Below are 15,075 nucleotides of genomic sequence, written 5' to 3' on the forward strand. Positions count from 1 at the left end.
CACGCGCGCGAGAGAGAGGAGAGACACGCGCGCGAGAGAGAGGACCACGCGCGCGAGAGAGAGACACGCGCGCGAGAGAGAGACACGCGCGAGAGAGGAGAGACACGCGCGAGAGAGAGACCCGAGAGAGAGAGACACGCGCGAGAGAGAGAGAGACACGCGCGAGAGAGAGAGAGACACGCGCGAGAGAGAGAGACACGCGCGAGAGAGAGAGACACGCGCGAGAGAGAGAGACACGCGCGCGAGAGAGAGAGACACGCGCGAGAGAGAGAGAGACACCGCGCGAGAGAGAGAGACACGCGCGCGAGAGAGAGAGACACGCGCGCGAGAGAGAGAGACACGCGCGCGAGAGAGAGAGACACGCGCGCGAGAGGAGGAGGAGAACACGCGCGCGAGAGAGAGAGAGACACGCGCGCGAGAGAGAGAGACACAGCGCGCGAGAGAGAGAGGAGACACCGCGCGAGAGAGAGAGACACGCGCGAGAGAGAGGAGACACGCGCGAGAGAGAGAGACACGCGCGAGAGAGAGAGACACGCGCGAGAGAGAGAGAGACACGCGCGAGAGAGAGAGGACACGCGCGAGAGAGAGAGACACCGCGCGAGAGAGAGAGACACGCGCGCGAGAGAGAGACACGCGCGCGAGAGAGAGACACGCGCGCGAGAGAGAGAGACACGCGCGCGAGAGAGAGGACACGCGCGCGAGAGAGAGACACGCGCGCGAGAGAGAGACACGCGAGAGAGACACGCGCGAGAGAGAGAGACACGCGCGAGAGAGAGAGACACGCGCGAGAGAGAGAGACACGCGCGAGAGAGAGAGGGACACGCGCGCGAGAGAGAGAGACACCGCGCGAGAGAGAGGACGAGACACCGCGAGAGAGAGACACACGCGCGAGAGAGAGAGACACACGCGCGAGAGAGACGAGAGAGCGACACGCGCGAGAGAGAGACACGCGCGAGAGAGAGACACACGCGCGAGAGAGAGAGACACACGCGCGAGAGAGAGAGACACGCGCGAGAGAGAGAGACACGCGCGAGAGAGAGAGACACGCGCGAGAGAGAGAGACACGCGAGAGAGAGGAGAGACACGCGAGAGAGAGAGACACGCGCGAGAGAGAGAGACACGCGCGAGAGAGAGAGACCACGCGCGAGAGAGAGAGGACACGCGCGAGAGAGAGAGACACGCGCGAGAGAGAGAGACACGCGCGAGAGAGAGAGAGTGACACGCGCGCGAGAGAGAGTGACACGCGCCGCGAGAGAGGGACACGCGCGCGAAGAGAGACACGCGCGCGAGAGAGAGACACGCGCGCGAGAGAGAGGACACGCGCGAGAGAGAGAGGACACGCGCGCGAGGAGAGAGACACGCGCGCGAGAGAGAGACACGCCGCGAGAGAGAGACACGCGCGCGAGAGAGAGAGACACGCGCGCGAGAGAGAGAGACACGCGCGAGAGAGAGAGACACGCGCGAGAGAGAGAGACACGCGCGAGAGAGAGAGACACGCGCGAGAGAGAGAGACAAGCGCGAGAGAGAGAGACACGCGCGAGAGAGAGAGACACGCGAGAGAGAGGACACGCGAGAGAGAGAGAGACACGCGCGCGAGAGAGAGAGGAGAGACACGCGCGCGAGAGAGTGACACGCGCGCGAGAGAGTGACACGCGCGCGAGAGAGTGACACGCGCGCGAGAGAGAGACACGCGCGCGAGAGAGAGGAGACACGCGCGCGAGAGAGAGACACACGCGCGCGAGAGAGAGGACACCGCGCGCGAGAGAGAGACACGCGCGCGAGAGAGAGACACGCGCGCGAGAGAGAGACACGCGCGCGAGAGAGAGACACGCGCGCGAGAGAGAGACACGCGCGCGAGAGAGAGGACACGCGCGCGAGAGAGAGACACGCGCGCGAGAGAGAGAGACACGCGCGCGAGAGAGAGACACGCGCGCGAGAGAGAGACACGCGCGCGAGAGAGAGACACGCGCGCGAGAGAGAGACACACGCGCGAGAGAGAGACACACGCGCGAGAGAGAGACACACGCGCGAGAGAGAGACACAGACGCGCGAGAGAGAGACACACGCGCGAGAGAGGAGACACACGCGCGAGAGAGAGAGACACGCGCGAGAGAGAGAGACACGCGCGAGGAGAGAGACGCGCGAGAGAGAGAGACACGCGCGAGAGAGAGAGACACGCGCGAGAGAGGAGAGACACGCGCGAGAGAGAGAGACCACGCGAGAGAGAGAGAGACGCGAGAGAGAGAGACACGCGAGAGAGAGAGACACGCGAGAGAGAGAGACACGCGAGAGAGAGAGAGAGACACGCGAGAGAGAGAGAGACACGCGAGAGAGAGAGAGAGACACGCGAGAGAGAGAGAGGACACGCGAGAGAGAGAGAGACCACGCGAGAGAGAGGAGCGAGACACGCGAGAGAGAGAGCGAGAACACGCGAGAGAGAGAGCGAGACACGCGAGAGAGGAGAGAGAGAGACCACGCCGAGAGAGAGAGAGAGACACGCGAGAGAGAGAGAGAGGACACGCGAGAGACAGACAGACAGAGACACACAAACACGAGAGAGAGGGAGAGAGGAGAGAGGGAGAGAGGGAGAGAGGGAGAGAGGGAGAGAGGGAGAGAGGGAGAGAGGGAGAGAGGGAGAGAGAGAAAAAAAAAGAGAGAGAAAAAAAAAGAGAGAGAGAAAAAAAAGAGAGAGAGAAAAAAAAAGAGAGAGAGAAAAAAAAGAGAGAGAGAAAAAAAAGAGAGAGAGGGGGAGGGGACGGGAAGAGAGGCCAGAGAGAGAAGCGGGGGGGGGCAAGAGAAGAATAAAGAGAAAAAGACAGAGAAATGGATGATAAGAAATAGAGGGAAAGGTTTTTGGAAGGAAAGATATTAAGAGCGAGGAATGGAGGGTGATAATGATTTAAAGAAAAAAGACAAATCACCAGAGAAGTGGTGTAAATGCTCAAGAGACTGCAATATTTCAAAATAATAAAATGTGAGGCTGGATGAACACAGCAGGCCCAGCTGCATCTCAGGAGCACAAAAGCTGACGTTTCGGGCCTAGCCCCTTCTGATGATGGGGGTCTAGGCCTGAAACGTCAGCTTTTGTGCTCCTGAGATGCTGCTGGGCCTGCTGTGTTCATCCAGCCGCACATTTTATTATCTCGGATTCTCCAGCATCTGCAGTTCCCATTATCACTGATACAATATTTCAAAATATGTGGTTTAATGCAAATAAACAGTCATGCAGGTTCAGACAGAGGAGGACTACCTGTTGCAGTCTTTTGTCTCTCAACACTTGTGGGATCCAATTCATCATGACTCAGGAAGTTCTGTAATCGCTTTAATGAAACTGTGGCCTGTGAAAGTAAGACAGAGTACAATGGATGCAGACCACAAACAGGGCCAGATGTAGAGACAGAGGAAATGGACAATTAAATAATTCAAATTTCAAGAAATTTTCTATATTTCTGGAGAAACTTTGGCTTTTGAACAAAACACCAGACAAAGAGGATCTGGTGTTTGTTGGTGGGGGGGGTGGCACGGGGTGGGGAGATTGCTGTTTGAGGATATTTTAATTGCTTAGTGTATTACTCAATTTCCTGAAGCTTTGCTGGTTGCTTTGAGAAAGCAAGAAGAATTCCCCCAGCGTTCTTCCTGAATTATCCCCTGTTTCTCTCCCATTCTGGAGAAATCAATGGGAGGACAGAGTACGTGACTGAACAGAGAGATAAACTGGCCAGATAATCTTTTAGTTTGTTTCTTCCAGAATGGTCAAAAGTTAAATTACTATATAAAACTTTACTTCATCATTTATATCAAATTTATACCGAAACTTACAAAATAAAACTCAGATCTGAAAGTGACTGAATTTGGCTGATTTTGGATTCCAAGTTGATTAACACACGGCATGAGTGGGATGTCAATGACCCATCAGCCCAGCCCTTCGCTAGGTCTGATCATTTGTAGTTTGTCGCAATTTCCCCATGCAAGGTATCAGGCTCCAGTACGAGGTTGCCACTTTATATCATTGACATTCCAAATTGATGCTAGTTCAGTTCAACTCAAGCAGAGAATAGAGGGGCATGGGAAATAAAAGTTGCTGCATACTAACCTTATGGCCCTGGCTTCCAGTAAAGTCCCAGTAGGACATGCCAGATAAAATTAAACAAATAACTCTCCGTAACCCATTATTTTTCAACTACTTAAAAGAGGTTGTGACCACTCAGTGCGTAACTCTGTCACCTGGTCTGAGCAAGTGCTGCACTGTTCCAGGGTCAGTGCTGAGGGAGAGCTGCATTGTCAAGTAGTCAGCATTTGGGTGAGATATTAAACAGAGGTCCTGCCTACTCTCAGGTTAAAAAGACCCTATGGTATGATGGTGTGGAGCAGCAGGCATATTTTCCTAAGCGCCCTGATCATTTTTTGCTCTCTCAAACAAGTGCAGTAACTACATTTCTGATGGAGAGTATTCTGACTTGAAACATTAACTCTGCTCTTTTTCCACAGATGCTGCCAAGCGTGCTGGGTTTCTCCAGCCATTTCTGTTTTGTTTAACTTTGTACAGATCTGAAGAATAGCCATACTGGATTTGAAATGTGAAATCGGTTTCTCCCTGCAGATGCTGCTAGACCTGCTGAGTTTGTCGAGCACTTCCTGTTTTATTATTAAAATGGCTGGCTGGCCACGAGGGAACTAGCTGCGCTCTCTCGACTCTCATGATTGACACATTGTGAAACTAAATGCAGTTTAGAAACTGGCTCAAAACATTTTGGGATGAAAAGCAACACAATCTGGTCACCACTCAGCCCTCTGTTTTAACTTACAGGCTAAAAGGGATTTGGTCCTCTCTTGCTGCTTCCAATGGGACACTCTCTCTCTGAACAGAGAAACAGAACCTGAGGAAGGTCTCACCTGAACCACACCGCTGATAACTTGAGGCAGCATGTTGAGTGGAAACCGGAGGATGTTGAACAGAGACAAGGAGACAAAGGCTTTCTGTGCATCCAATACATTATTTTCATCAACAGTCACATACACCGCAAAGGTCGTCAAGGCAACCTGTATTGGAACAAGAACAAGGCACATTATGTTGAAGGCTCAGAGGAAGTGAATACTTCCCAACGTTAAACCACCAACACTCCAGTGCAGATATGGCATAGGATTAGATATACAGTAAAACTCCCTCTACTCTTTTAAACTGAAATTAGAGCTATCTCTACCTGTCCGCATGAAACATTCAAAATAAGACTGTTTGTTTAGTCATTCTGTTTGACAGAGATGAACTAACTCAGCAGAGACTGGGATTAGCCAGGACTTATTCCTAGCTGACAAGTACCAGTCACACAGCTGGTGGTATACCTTGCTGCAGAGGGGCTTTAGAAAGCACCCGAGTAAGAGATATCAGTTCTAAGCCAGTGACACCTTCACTTTATGAATAAATTGAAAACAAGTGTTGTCCAACATTTTGGGGCACAGATTCATCAGCCAAGGAGTTGGTAACTGGCAGGAGGTTCCCTTGCGTTGGCTACACAAGACATATCCAGGGATGGCTGTGTCTGGCAACATTGTCTCTAAGGTATTGTTTGGAGAGTATGACTACTTTGGGCTGTCGCTTGACTAGTCTGAGATAGTGCTTCCAGATTTGGGCACTAACACCAAAGGTTAACAAGGAGGATGTTGCAGGGTCAACAGGGCTGTGCTTGCCATTGACTGAGACACTGGAAAAGGCAAAGACAGTGTCAGGAGGTCAGTCTAATTTCATTCCTTCTTTGACACTTTCTAGTGGTTGGAAAAACTGAAGGGCTTGCTTGGCCACTTCAGAGCGCATTTAAGAGTCAAACGCATTGCTAAGTCTAGAGTCACACGTCAGCCAGAACAGGCAAGGATTGCAGTTTCTCTTCACTCAAAAGAGAAAAATGAACCAGATGAGTTTTTAAGAATTGACAATGGTTTCATGATCTTAATTGGACAGGCAATTCTTGATATTCTCTAGAATTCAGAAGGTTAAGGGGTGATTTCATCAAAGTCTTTAGGTTATTAACAGGGCAAGACAGGGTAGATAAAGATAAAATATTTCCATTGATCGAAGATTCTAGAGTCAAGGAGCTTAGCCTAAGAATAAGGGCCAGGCCTTCAGGAGAGATGTTAGAAAGGACTTCTACATGCAAAGAGTAGTGAGGGTTTGGAACTTTCCTCAAATGGTGGTTGATGCTAATTCAATCGTTAAATTTAAATCTGAGATAGACACATTTTCATTAAAACAAGGGTATCAAGGGATATGGGCCAAAGGCAGACATATATGGAGTTAGGTTACAGATCAGCCACGATCTCAATGAATGGCTGAGTAGGCTCGAGGGGCTGAATGGCCTACTCCTGTTCCTATATTCATTGAATTCAAAAGCCCTGGTGATTTTTGAACCCGGGTGCCCGAGTGTTCTTGGATGAGAACTTGAAGCGTCATAACAATCCAGATTATGGGCCTAGTGCAGGACAGTGGGACGAGTGTATAAAATAACATATTTCTAGGCAAACTCGATGGGCCAAAGGACCTCTTCTGTAATGTACCATTCTGTGATTCTATGAACGTGGATTGCTAGTGCAGCAACAATACAACTACACTATTCTCTCCCCATTGGACTGATCCATATTATGCTTAGCAAAGTTCTACAATGTTTTACTGTTGCTTTCTGCAGGGTAGCAGACCAGGAAACTCCTCCAGTCTTCCTGCCTGCCATTAGGGGCATATTGAAAAGGATTTAAGATGCTCCTTAACTTGTTTGGATACTTTACAAACACAAGTCATATATTAGCACTTGTAGGCCTCAAACTAGGAGCATCTAGGCCAGAGGTAGGCATGTTACCACTGTGTACAGCCCCAACCAGTCCATGTTCTACTCAAACCTCCTTCCATCCTTCAACTGTCAGCTTAACCCTTGATTCTCTTCTCCGCAATATGCTTTTCTAGCTTACACAAATAATGTACACATCAATTTTGTCCCAGTGAATTCCTCTCTCAGGAAGATGTGTGTTTTCCTGTGATCCGCACTTGGGACTGAGTGTGCTACAGGTAGCAGTGTGTATAACATTTGGGCTCAGTGCTATGGGTGTTTTTGTAAAGGCAGGAGGGATGTCAGGGGAAGTGAGCTCAGGATCATCTTCTTGATCTTCATCGGGTGACTTTCAGCAAAGGAAAATACTTTGTTATTGTTTTGATAGGAATGTGGTTGTCGCCCATATAACCACATGTTTGAATAACCGCTGCTAACACTTGGATAATGACTCCCTAGGAAGGGATATAGCTGTGAAACCAGTTTTCCGTCAACAGCTCGTCCTTTTATAAATGAATAATGCCTCCAAATGAAATAGTTCACATTGTTTTGAAAACTCCCTTACCTTGGCAACCTCATTCAGCCATACACAGGCCACTGAACTCCTCCAATGCTGGCCTTTTAGGTATTCTCGATTTCCATCACTCCAGCACTGGTGGCTGCACCCTTACCTTTGTCTATCTCTCTCTCTTAAAAGGCACCTTAAAAATTACGTCTTTAAAGAAGTCCTTGGTCACTTCTCCTAATATCTCCTTGTTTGGCTCAGTGTTATAGTTCAGTGACACTCTCAAGAAGCAGAATGGAGTGTTCTGTGATGTCAAGGCACTACAGAAATACAACTTACTGCTGGGGAGAAACTCGACGATAAAACAGAGGAGTAGGTACTCACAATAAAGGGGGCAGTTGTCCAAGTGAAGGTAGAGAGGGCATTGAGATAGGCAGCTTTTTTCAGAATGTTGAGCTCCTTCTGCCGAATGGCCAGGACCTTCTGCTCAAAGGACGCTTCCCAAGCATACAACTTCAGCACCTTAATACCATTCAGGATCTCATTCATCAGCTTAATCCGAGAATCTTTGTGTTGCATCTGTTGCACCTACAATACGCAAGAAATCAATCATGTCACGTGGCTTGCAGAAGATGGCAGCTGTATCACAAGCCAGGCTCATCTCAAGGCAGAGGTGGGTGGGTTACACATCTCTAAAGGAGCATCAGAACTTTAGTCAACTCAAAACAGCCGGTTCCTGCTTATCCCCCGTAACCTTCAATCCCTTTAGCCTGAAGTGCTATATCCAATATAGGAGTAAATTACTTCAAATGCTGGAATCTGTACTGAAAGTAAAAATTGTTGGAGACCACAGCCAGTCAGGCAGCATCCATGGACAGAGAGTAAGCTAACATTTCAAATCTAGATGGCTCTTCATCAGATGTGGGGAGAGGATGTGAGGGCAGAGTTGCGGGAAATGCAAGGGACACTGTTGAAAGCATTTTCAATCACTGCTGCGGGGGGTTGAGGTAAGTTGCAGTTTGACCACTGAAGGGGAGGGGGTAAGTTGTGGTTCCACTACCTTGAAACTGATATCTACTTCAAGCCCGCCGACTCCCGCACCTACCTAGACTACACCTCCTCTCATCCACCTTCCTGCAAGAATGTGATCCCCTATTCCCACTTCCTCTGCCTCCACTGCAACTGCTCCCAGGATGGGGCCTTCCACTCCTGAACATCCTAGATGTCCTCTTATTTCAAGGACTGCAACTTCCTCCCCACTCCGGTGATCAAAAATGCTCTTGACCGCATCTCTTGCGTTTCCTGCACCTCTGCCCTAACATCCCCTCCCCATAACAAAATAAAAGACAGAATCCCCATTTTCCTCACATATCACCTCACTAACCTCCAGATTCACCGTATGATTCTCCGCCACTTCCACCACCTGCAATCTGAACCCAGCAACCAAGGATATATTTCCCTCCCCGCCCTTATCTGCCTTCCATAGAGGCCACTCTCTCTGCGACTCCCTCGTCCGCTCCACACCCCCCACTAGCCCCACCAGCCCTGGTACCTTTCCTGCAACCGCAGGAGATGCTAAACCTGCCCCTACACTTGAACCCTCGCCTCCATCCAAGGACCCAAAAAAGAACCTTCCACATCAGACAGATGTTCACCTGCCCATCTGCTAATGTGGTCTTCTGCATCCTTCCAAGGTGGATGACTTCACATTTATGTTGCATCAGCCATGTACTTGCCCATTCACACCGCCTGTCCACATCACTCTGAAGTATCTCGCCTCACGGCTCACCCTTCCACCCAGCTTTGTCTCATCTGCAAATCTGGACATATTACACTTATCTACCTTATCATTAAGATACATTGTGAATAGCTGGGGTCCTAGTACTGATCCCTTCAGTACCCCACTAGTCATTGCCTGCCATTCAGAAAACTACTCGTTTACTCCTATTCTTTGTTTCTTGTCTGCTAACCAGCTTCTTATCCATCGGAAACCGATGGAGCAAATAAAGCTGAAGGGACAATGGGTGGGATTGAAGTTGAAATAAAAGTACAAAAGGTGGCACTGACAGTAAATGTGATTGAAAAGGTGAATAAACAATAAATAGAGAAGTAGTCTGAGTGAAGGGATGACAGAGGAAGGTAATGTGGAAGAGAATTAAGGATCGAGAGAGTTTGAGACACACCTGAAAGCTTCGGCTTTTCATGGCAATCACTGCATTGAATGGGATCAGTAGAATCATCACTGCAACACCAGCCAGAACTGAAGGTCCCAGGTACTGGGAAAGGAGACAGACACCACATTAGTCCAGACATTTCTTCAAAAGTCAAACCCAAAACTTGAACTCTTCGCTGTGCTGCACACTTCACTATTCCAGAAGGAAATCAGGGAAGAGAGGTACCTGCCACAGGAAGTAAAGAGCCAGACAGATCTGAAGTGGGGCTGACCACAGCATGTTTAGGAAGCCAGTGAGATCCATGAATCTTTGAGCATCCACTGACATCAAGTTCACAATCTCCCCAACAGTGGATGAACGTTTAGCTGAGTTAGTGATGACCAGAGACTGAAAGATAAAAGTCAAATAATGGACTTAATCAGAGTTTACCACAAAAGAGGTGGCCAATTGGTTCACCATGTCAGTAGCAGTCGACAAAGATTTGTTAACACTTATCTAATTTTCCAGCTTTAGGCCAACAACCCTGGAGGCTGGGGCAAGCAAAGTGAATATTTAAATACTGCTTAAATGTTATGAGTTTCTGATTAAACCACCCTTTCAAGTAGTGAATTCCAGATTCCTACCAACCCTAGAGTAAAAAATCTCTCAACTCCCCACTTAGCCTTCTATCTCTTACCTCTAATCTATTCTCTAGTTACTGATTCCTCCAATGGAATATAATACTATCCTTTCTTCCATATTTATGCTCCTCAGAATCTTATGCACGACTGTCAGGTCCCCTCTCAACCTTCGCTGCTCCAAGGAAAGCAATCCCTGCCCAGCCAATCATAGCTTAGACTCTCCAGCCCAGCAAAACCCCTGGTGAATCTCTTCTGCACCCCCTTGAACACAGTCTTCCAGTTGTGGCCTAACAAATGTTTCATGCAGTCCAGCATAACCTCCTTCTCTAGTATTCAATGCCTTGGTTCATAAAGGCACTTTAACTACACACTGAGCAAGAATTTTTTCCAAAGGTAGCAGCATACCTTAAATCACAACTTGCCTCTCCTGAGGTTTCTACTGGTACTGACTCTCAGCACTGATGCACAAGAAAAAAGAAAAGCAACTTGCATTTAGCTAGTGCACTAAAACCACAGAAAATTGCAAAGTTAATAATGTATTTTGTAATGTAGTTACCGATGGCTGAAAGAAACAAGGCAACAAATTGTGCACTGCAAGCTCCCATGAACAGCATTACAATAATATTACAACAATACAATGATACTAATTCCAACAGGAAATTAAGAACTGGACCTTATCCCAGTGCTATCCACAACTGATATAAATTCTGCTCAGCTGAATTCACTAAAGGTTATTGTGAAACAATAGGATACTTCTGACAGTTCCATTGTTTCCTGGTCACTTTTATAGATTCAATGATTTTTATAAGCTTATTTACCTGTCTGAATTTAAAATGTTCCAACTGGCCAGAATGGGGATTAAATGATGCAAACTGGATTGTCAGCCCAGAAATGTGGGCTGCACCAGGTGAAAGATCACTGTGGCCGTCTCACCTTGCGGTATATAGCTCCAATGATAGCAGTCCGTAACCTCATGCCCGTTACAAAACAATACTGGAAGTGCTGGTGGAGAATGAGGGTTTGCAAGGCAGCAGAAAGGAACATCAAGAATGAGATGCTATATCCCCACCAGGTCCTAGATTCCTGGCTTTTGATGAAGGAAATCAACATGCTGGATGTAAAAAAAAAACAGGAGAGTGTCAGGAACTAAAATAGAAACAGCAGCTGCAAAACAAGAGGAATCAGCTCATCTCCTTGTTACATCCAAGGTTTCTTTTAAATTCAAAATGGTTGAAAACCACTGTGCCTACTGTTAACCTCTTCATCCTGTACCCAGGAGCTACCCACTGAAATCAAACACTGGGGTGCAGCCCTCCAATGAGAATTCCTGGTCATCTCTTTCAGAGAGATTTGAGAAGGCAGCAGAGTCTCGAAATATTTCACCTGGCAAGGAATAACTATAAATTACCCCAACTGGTGAAAAACAGAGGTTGGAATGAAGCACCCACTTTACCGCTAAGGGAGACACATATTGGATTGGGGTGTAAATTGAGTTGATCTGAACCTGTAGTTTACTATTGGATGGAGCCGATTAAAATTGAACCCACTAACTCAGACAGGGTCAGAAGAGAATTTACAGTCCAAAGAACATTTAATAAATTCCTTAAAGTATCCAAACATCATACTTGAGAAGTTGGGGATTGACAAAAGACAACAGGTCCTGGCACAGCTTCAGTGCTGATCCCACAAGGAAGTAAGGACCAAACGTTCTGCACAATGCTATGAGAAATGAAGGTTTCTTCTGGTCCCCCTTGCTGGGAAATAGGGCCTCAGCTTCATGAGGCTCCTCGTCAGTCATGTTATATGCAGGTGGGCATTTGGTGTAGAAAACCTCTTGTTTACTGGCAAAGAAAGGACATGAAACAGGTGATTACTCACTGCTGAGCAGAAACTAATCACAAAGCATCAACAATACCCAATCTCTTGATTAGATTCCAGTTTGTAACTCACTCCAAGGATCAGTTATTCTGAATATAAACCCTCCCCAAACTGAGTTAGATTCTAGTCTGCAACTCATTCAGAGATATCTGGTACTCCATATATGCATCATCCCAAACCCCTTGGTTAGATTCCAGCCTGTACCTCACCTCCAGCTATCAGAGACAAAAACATACCTTTTCACTTTCAGCTTCTGTTTCTCCCACTCATGAAGTAGTTTTGGCACAACAACATCCGATCTATCGTCTTTGTTCAGTGACCAGAGATCTTTGTCCTCCAAGGGTTGCTTGTAACCCTGTATGGCCATTCTGTGGATATTAACAACATGAGAGAGAGGCAGGAGAGAGTGAAAAAAAGGAAAGCGAGACAGACAGCACACAAGAGGGCAGGCAAGCAAGACAGTGTGAGAGAGCAAGCAATAGCCAGTGCGCACGCAAGCAAGAAACAGCACAAGCGAGTGACCGTCAGGAACAGAGACACTGCACTGAAATGTAAAACTCAGACTCGTAACAAACTATTATCTGAGCTAGTTAATTCCTATCAAATCTGATTTTAATCAGATGAACACTGATCCCTGTATTTCCCTCTAATGCTGATTAGTGGAATTTATCCATAGGTACAGCTTCCAGCTAATGGGCTTGACAGGACTTTACTTGTAGCAGTCAATGAAGTCTGCAGACCAATAAAACTGGTGCTGGTTTGTATTGATAATTTACAGTTGTAAAGCATCTTTCACAACGTTAAATGTCCCAAAATACTTCATAGGAACATCAAATAAATTTGGACCATGAATAACAGGTATAAGATCAGGTAACCAAATGTTCAGTGAGAGGTGGGTTTTAAGGAACATCTTAAAAGGAGGAATGCAAAGAAGAGAAATGGATAGATGTACAGTGGAAATTCAAGAGCTTGGGACCTATGCAACTAAACCTCAACCACAAACGGTGCAGCATTTAAAATTTACAATGTGCAGGGAGCCAGACTGCTAGAGATTGAGATGGATCTTAAAAGGGCATTAGAGGTGTAGCTGTTTGCAGAAATTGGAATGGCAAGGACCTAGAAGGATTTGAAAATAAAGAGGAGAATTTCACAATCAAGGAATTACTCAACTGAAAGAGGGGTATTGCGTAATCAGAATTTGGTCAGAGCTGTAATATGGGGAGCACAGCTTTGGACGAGCTTAGGCTTTGAACAGGATAGGATGTAAGCGGATGTGGAGACGCATTGGGACAGTCCAGTCTGGTGTGAACAAAAGCATGGGTAAGGGTTTCACCAGCAGATGGGTTGAGGTGTGGCGTGGAGTTGTGTGATGATAGAAGGTAGAAATGGGATATGTGGTTGGGCATTCCACCTGGGATTAAATGCAACAAGAAATGTTTCGAACATCATTTAGTCTCAGTCTGTTGCCAGCGAGAGGGATTGAGACTGTAGACAGAGAAGAGGGATTTTAAAAAATGGCTTTCGTCTGTCTTTATTTGTTTGGAGGAAATTTCTTCCCATTAGCTAGATGTTGAACATGCAATCTGATAATTTGAGGGTAGCGGAGCTATTGAGAAAGACAGTGCTGAGGTATAGCTGGCATTGTTAGCATAAACATGAAAACTGTGTTGTCAGATGATGTCACCAAGAGACACTGATGACAGGGACAGAAGGGGCAGAGGCAGAGTGGGAATATGAAGGAAAGACCTGCAAGTGATTCTTTGAACATAATTGGATAAAGAAAATGCAAGTACAGAAAATGCTACACGATAGGGTCATTAGGAGAGATGGAGCACCTTTTCATTTCCCAAAAGTCTTCAGATGATCTAGGTGTTCAGTAATAGGCACTGGTGTGGGGCACAGGAGATATACCTACATTCTTAAGACTGCTTGACTTCTGAAGTAATGAGGAGGAAACCACTCACCTGGTAAACCACCAGAAGGTCAGCCTAGAGAGGAATCCAGCACTCACTTCAGGGCAGGGATTCTGTGGTAAATAAGAACAGGATCAGTCAATCCTTCAGCCAGTTTCACCTCCTCCACAACAAATTGTGAAGCTGGATGAACACAGCAGGCCAAGCAGCATCTCAGGAGCACAAAAGCTGACGTTTCGGGCCTAGACCCTTCATAGAGGATCAAGGGTCTAGGCCCAAAACGTCAGCTTTTGTGCTCCTGAGATGCTGCTTGGCCTGCTGTGTTCATCCAGCTTCACACTTTGTTATCCTGGACTCAAGCATCTGCAGTTCCCATTATCTTTCATCTCCTCTACGTTAGGATTCATAGCACAGGACAGCACAGAAAGATACCATTCATCCCTTCATGTCTGTGCCAGCTCTTCGAAAGAATTATTCAGTTAGAATGTGGTTTGATTTATTATTGCCACATGTACAGGTACAGTGAAAAGTATCATTTTACATGCTTTACAGGCTGATACTCTTTTCCTGTATTTTCCTGAATCTCTTCATTCAGAGGGTGGGCAATCTTGGAAATTCTCTATCCCAGAGGGCAATGGAAGCTCAATCTTTGAGCAAGTTAAAGTCAGAAATCAATTGATTTCTGGAGTATTATAATAACAAGGAATTATGGCAACAATCAGGGAAAAAAGCACTGAGGCAGATGATCACTCTCGATCTAGCTGAATGCTGGAGCAATCTCGATCGGCTGCATGGTCTACTTTTGTTCACAATTTCAGCCTCAAATTTATCCATGTTATTATTCCAGTAAATCTAAGTTATAGTCCAACAGGTCTATTTGAAATCACAAGCTTTCGCGGTGCAGCCCCTTCATCAGATGAAGTGAGGGAGTAGAGCACACAGACAGAATTTATAGGCAGAGAGATCAAAAGATCATACAAATGGTGTGACTTTGTCGACCACTGAGGGCTACAATCTGAAAGCTTGAGAGATTTCAAATAAACCTGTTGGATTATAACCTGGTGTCGTGAGACTTCTGGCTTTGTCGACCCCTGTCCAACATCGGGACATACACATCCAGTAAATCTCGGTTAATCTGGAAGCTCCCAGTTAGAGTTCTAATAATTGGGTAGGGAT

At 46.8% G+C, this 15,075-nt stretch overlaps 1 protein-coding gene across 1 annotated transcript in view; it reads right to left on the bottom strand.

Annotated features, from left to right (window-relative positions):
- Positions 1 to 15,075, bottom strand: part of LOC125463615 (ATP-binding cassette sub-family C member 3) — a 145,522-nt gene that overhangs the window by 86,332 nt on the left and 44,115 nt on the right. Inside the window, exons 6-14 of the mRNA XM_059653855.1 lie at positions 13,951 to 14,012; positions 12,223 to 12,354; positions 11,734 to 11,949; positions 11,042 to 11,219; positions 9,714 to 9,875; positions 9,498 to 9,590; positions 7,699 to 7,902; positions 4,894 to 5,040; positions 3,251 to 3,338 (exon numbers count right to left, since the gene is read on the bottom strand). Of these exons, the coding sequence (XP_059509838.1) occupies positions 3,251 to 3,338; positions 4,894 to 5,040; positions 7,699 to 7,902; positions 9,498 to 9,590; positions 9,714 to 9,875; positions 11,042 to 11,219; positions 11,734 to 11,949; positions 12,223 to 12,354; positions 13,951 to 14,012 (1,282 nt within the window). The remainder of the gene's footprint in view (positions 1 to 3,250; positions 3,339 to 4,893; positions 5,041 to 7,698; positions 7,903 to 9,497; positions 9,591 to 9,713; positions 9,876 to 11,041; positions 11,220 to 11,733; positions 11,950 to 12,222; positions 12,355 to 13,950; positions 14,013 to 15,075) is intronic.

This window comes from Stegostoma tigrinum, chromosome 22 (assembly GCF_030684315.1).
Source record: "Stegostoma tigrinum isolate sSteTig4 chromosome 22, sSteTig4.hap1, whole genome shotgun sequence".
In the NCBI taxonomy this organism is placed as follows: Eukaryota; Metazoa; Chordata; class Chondrichthyes; order Orectolobiformes; family Stegostomatidae; genus Stegostoma; species Stegostoma tigrinum.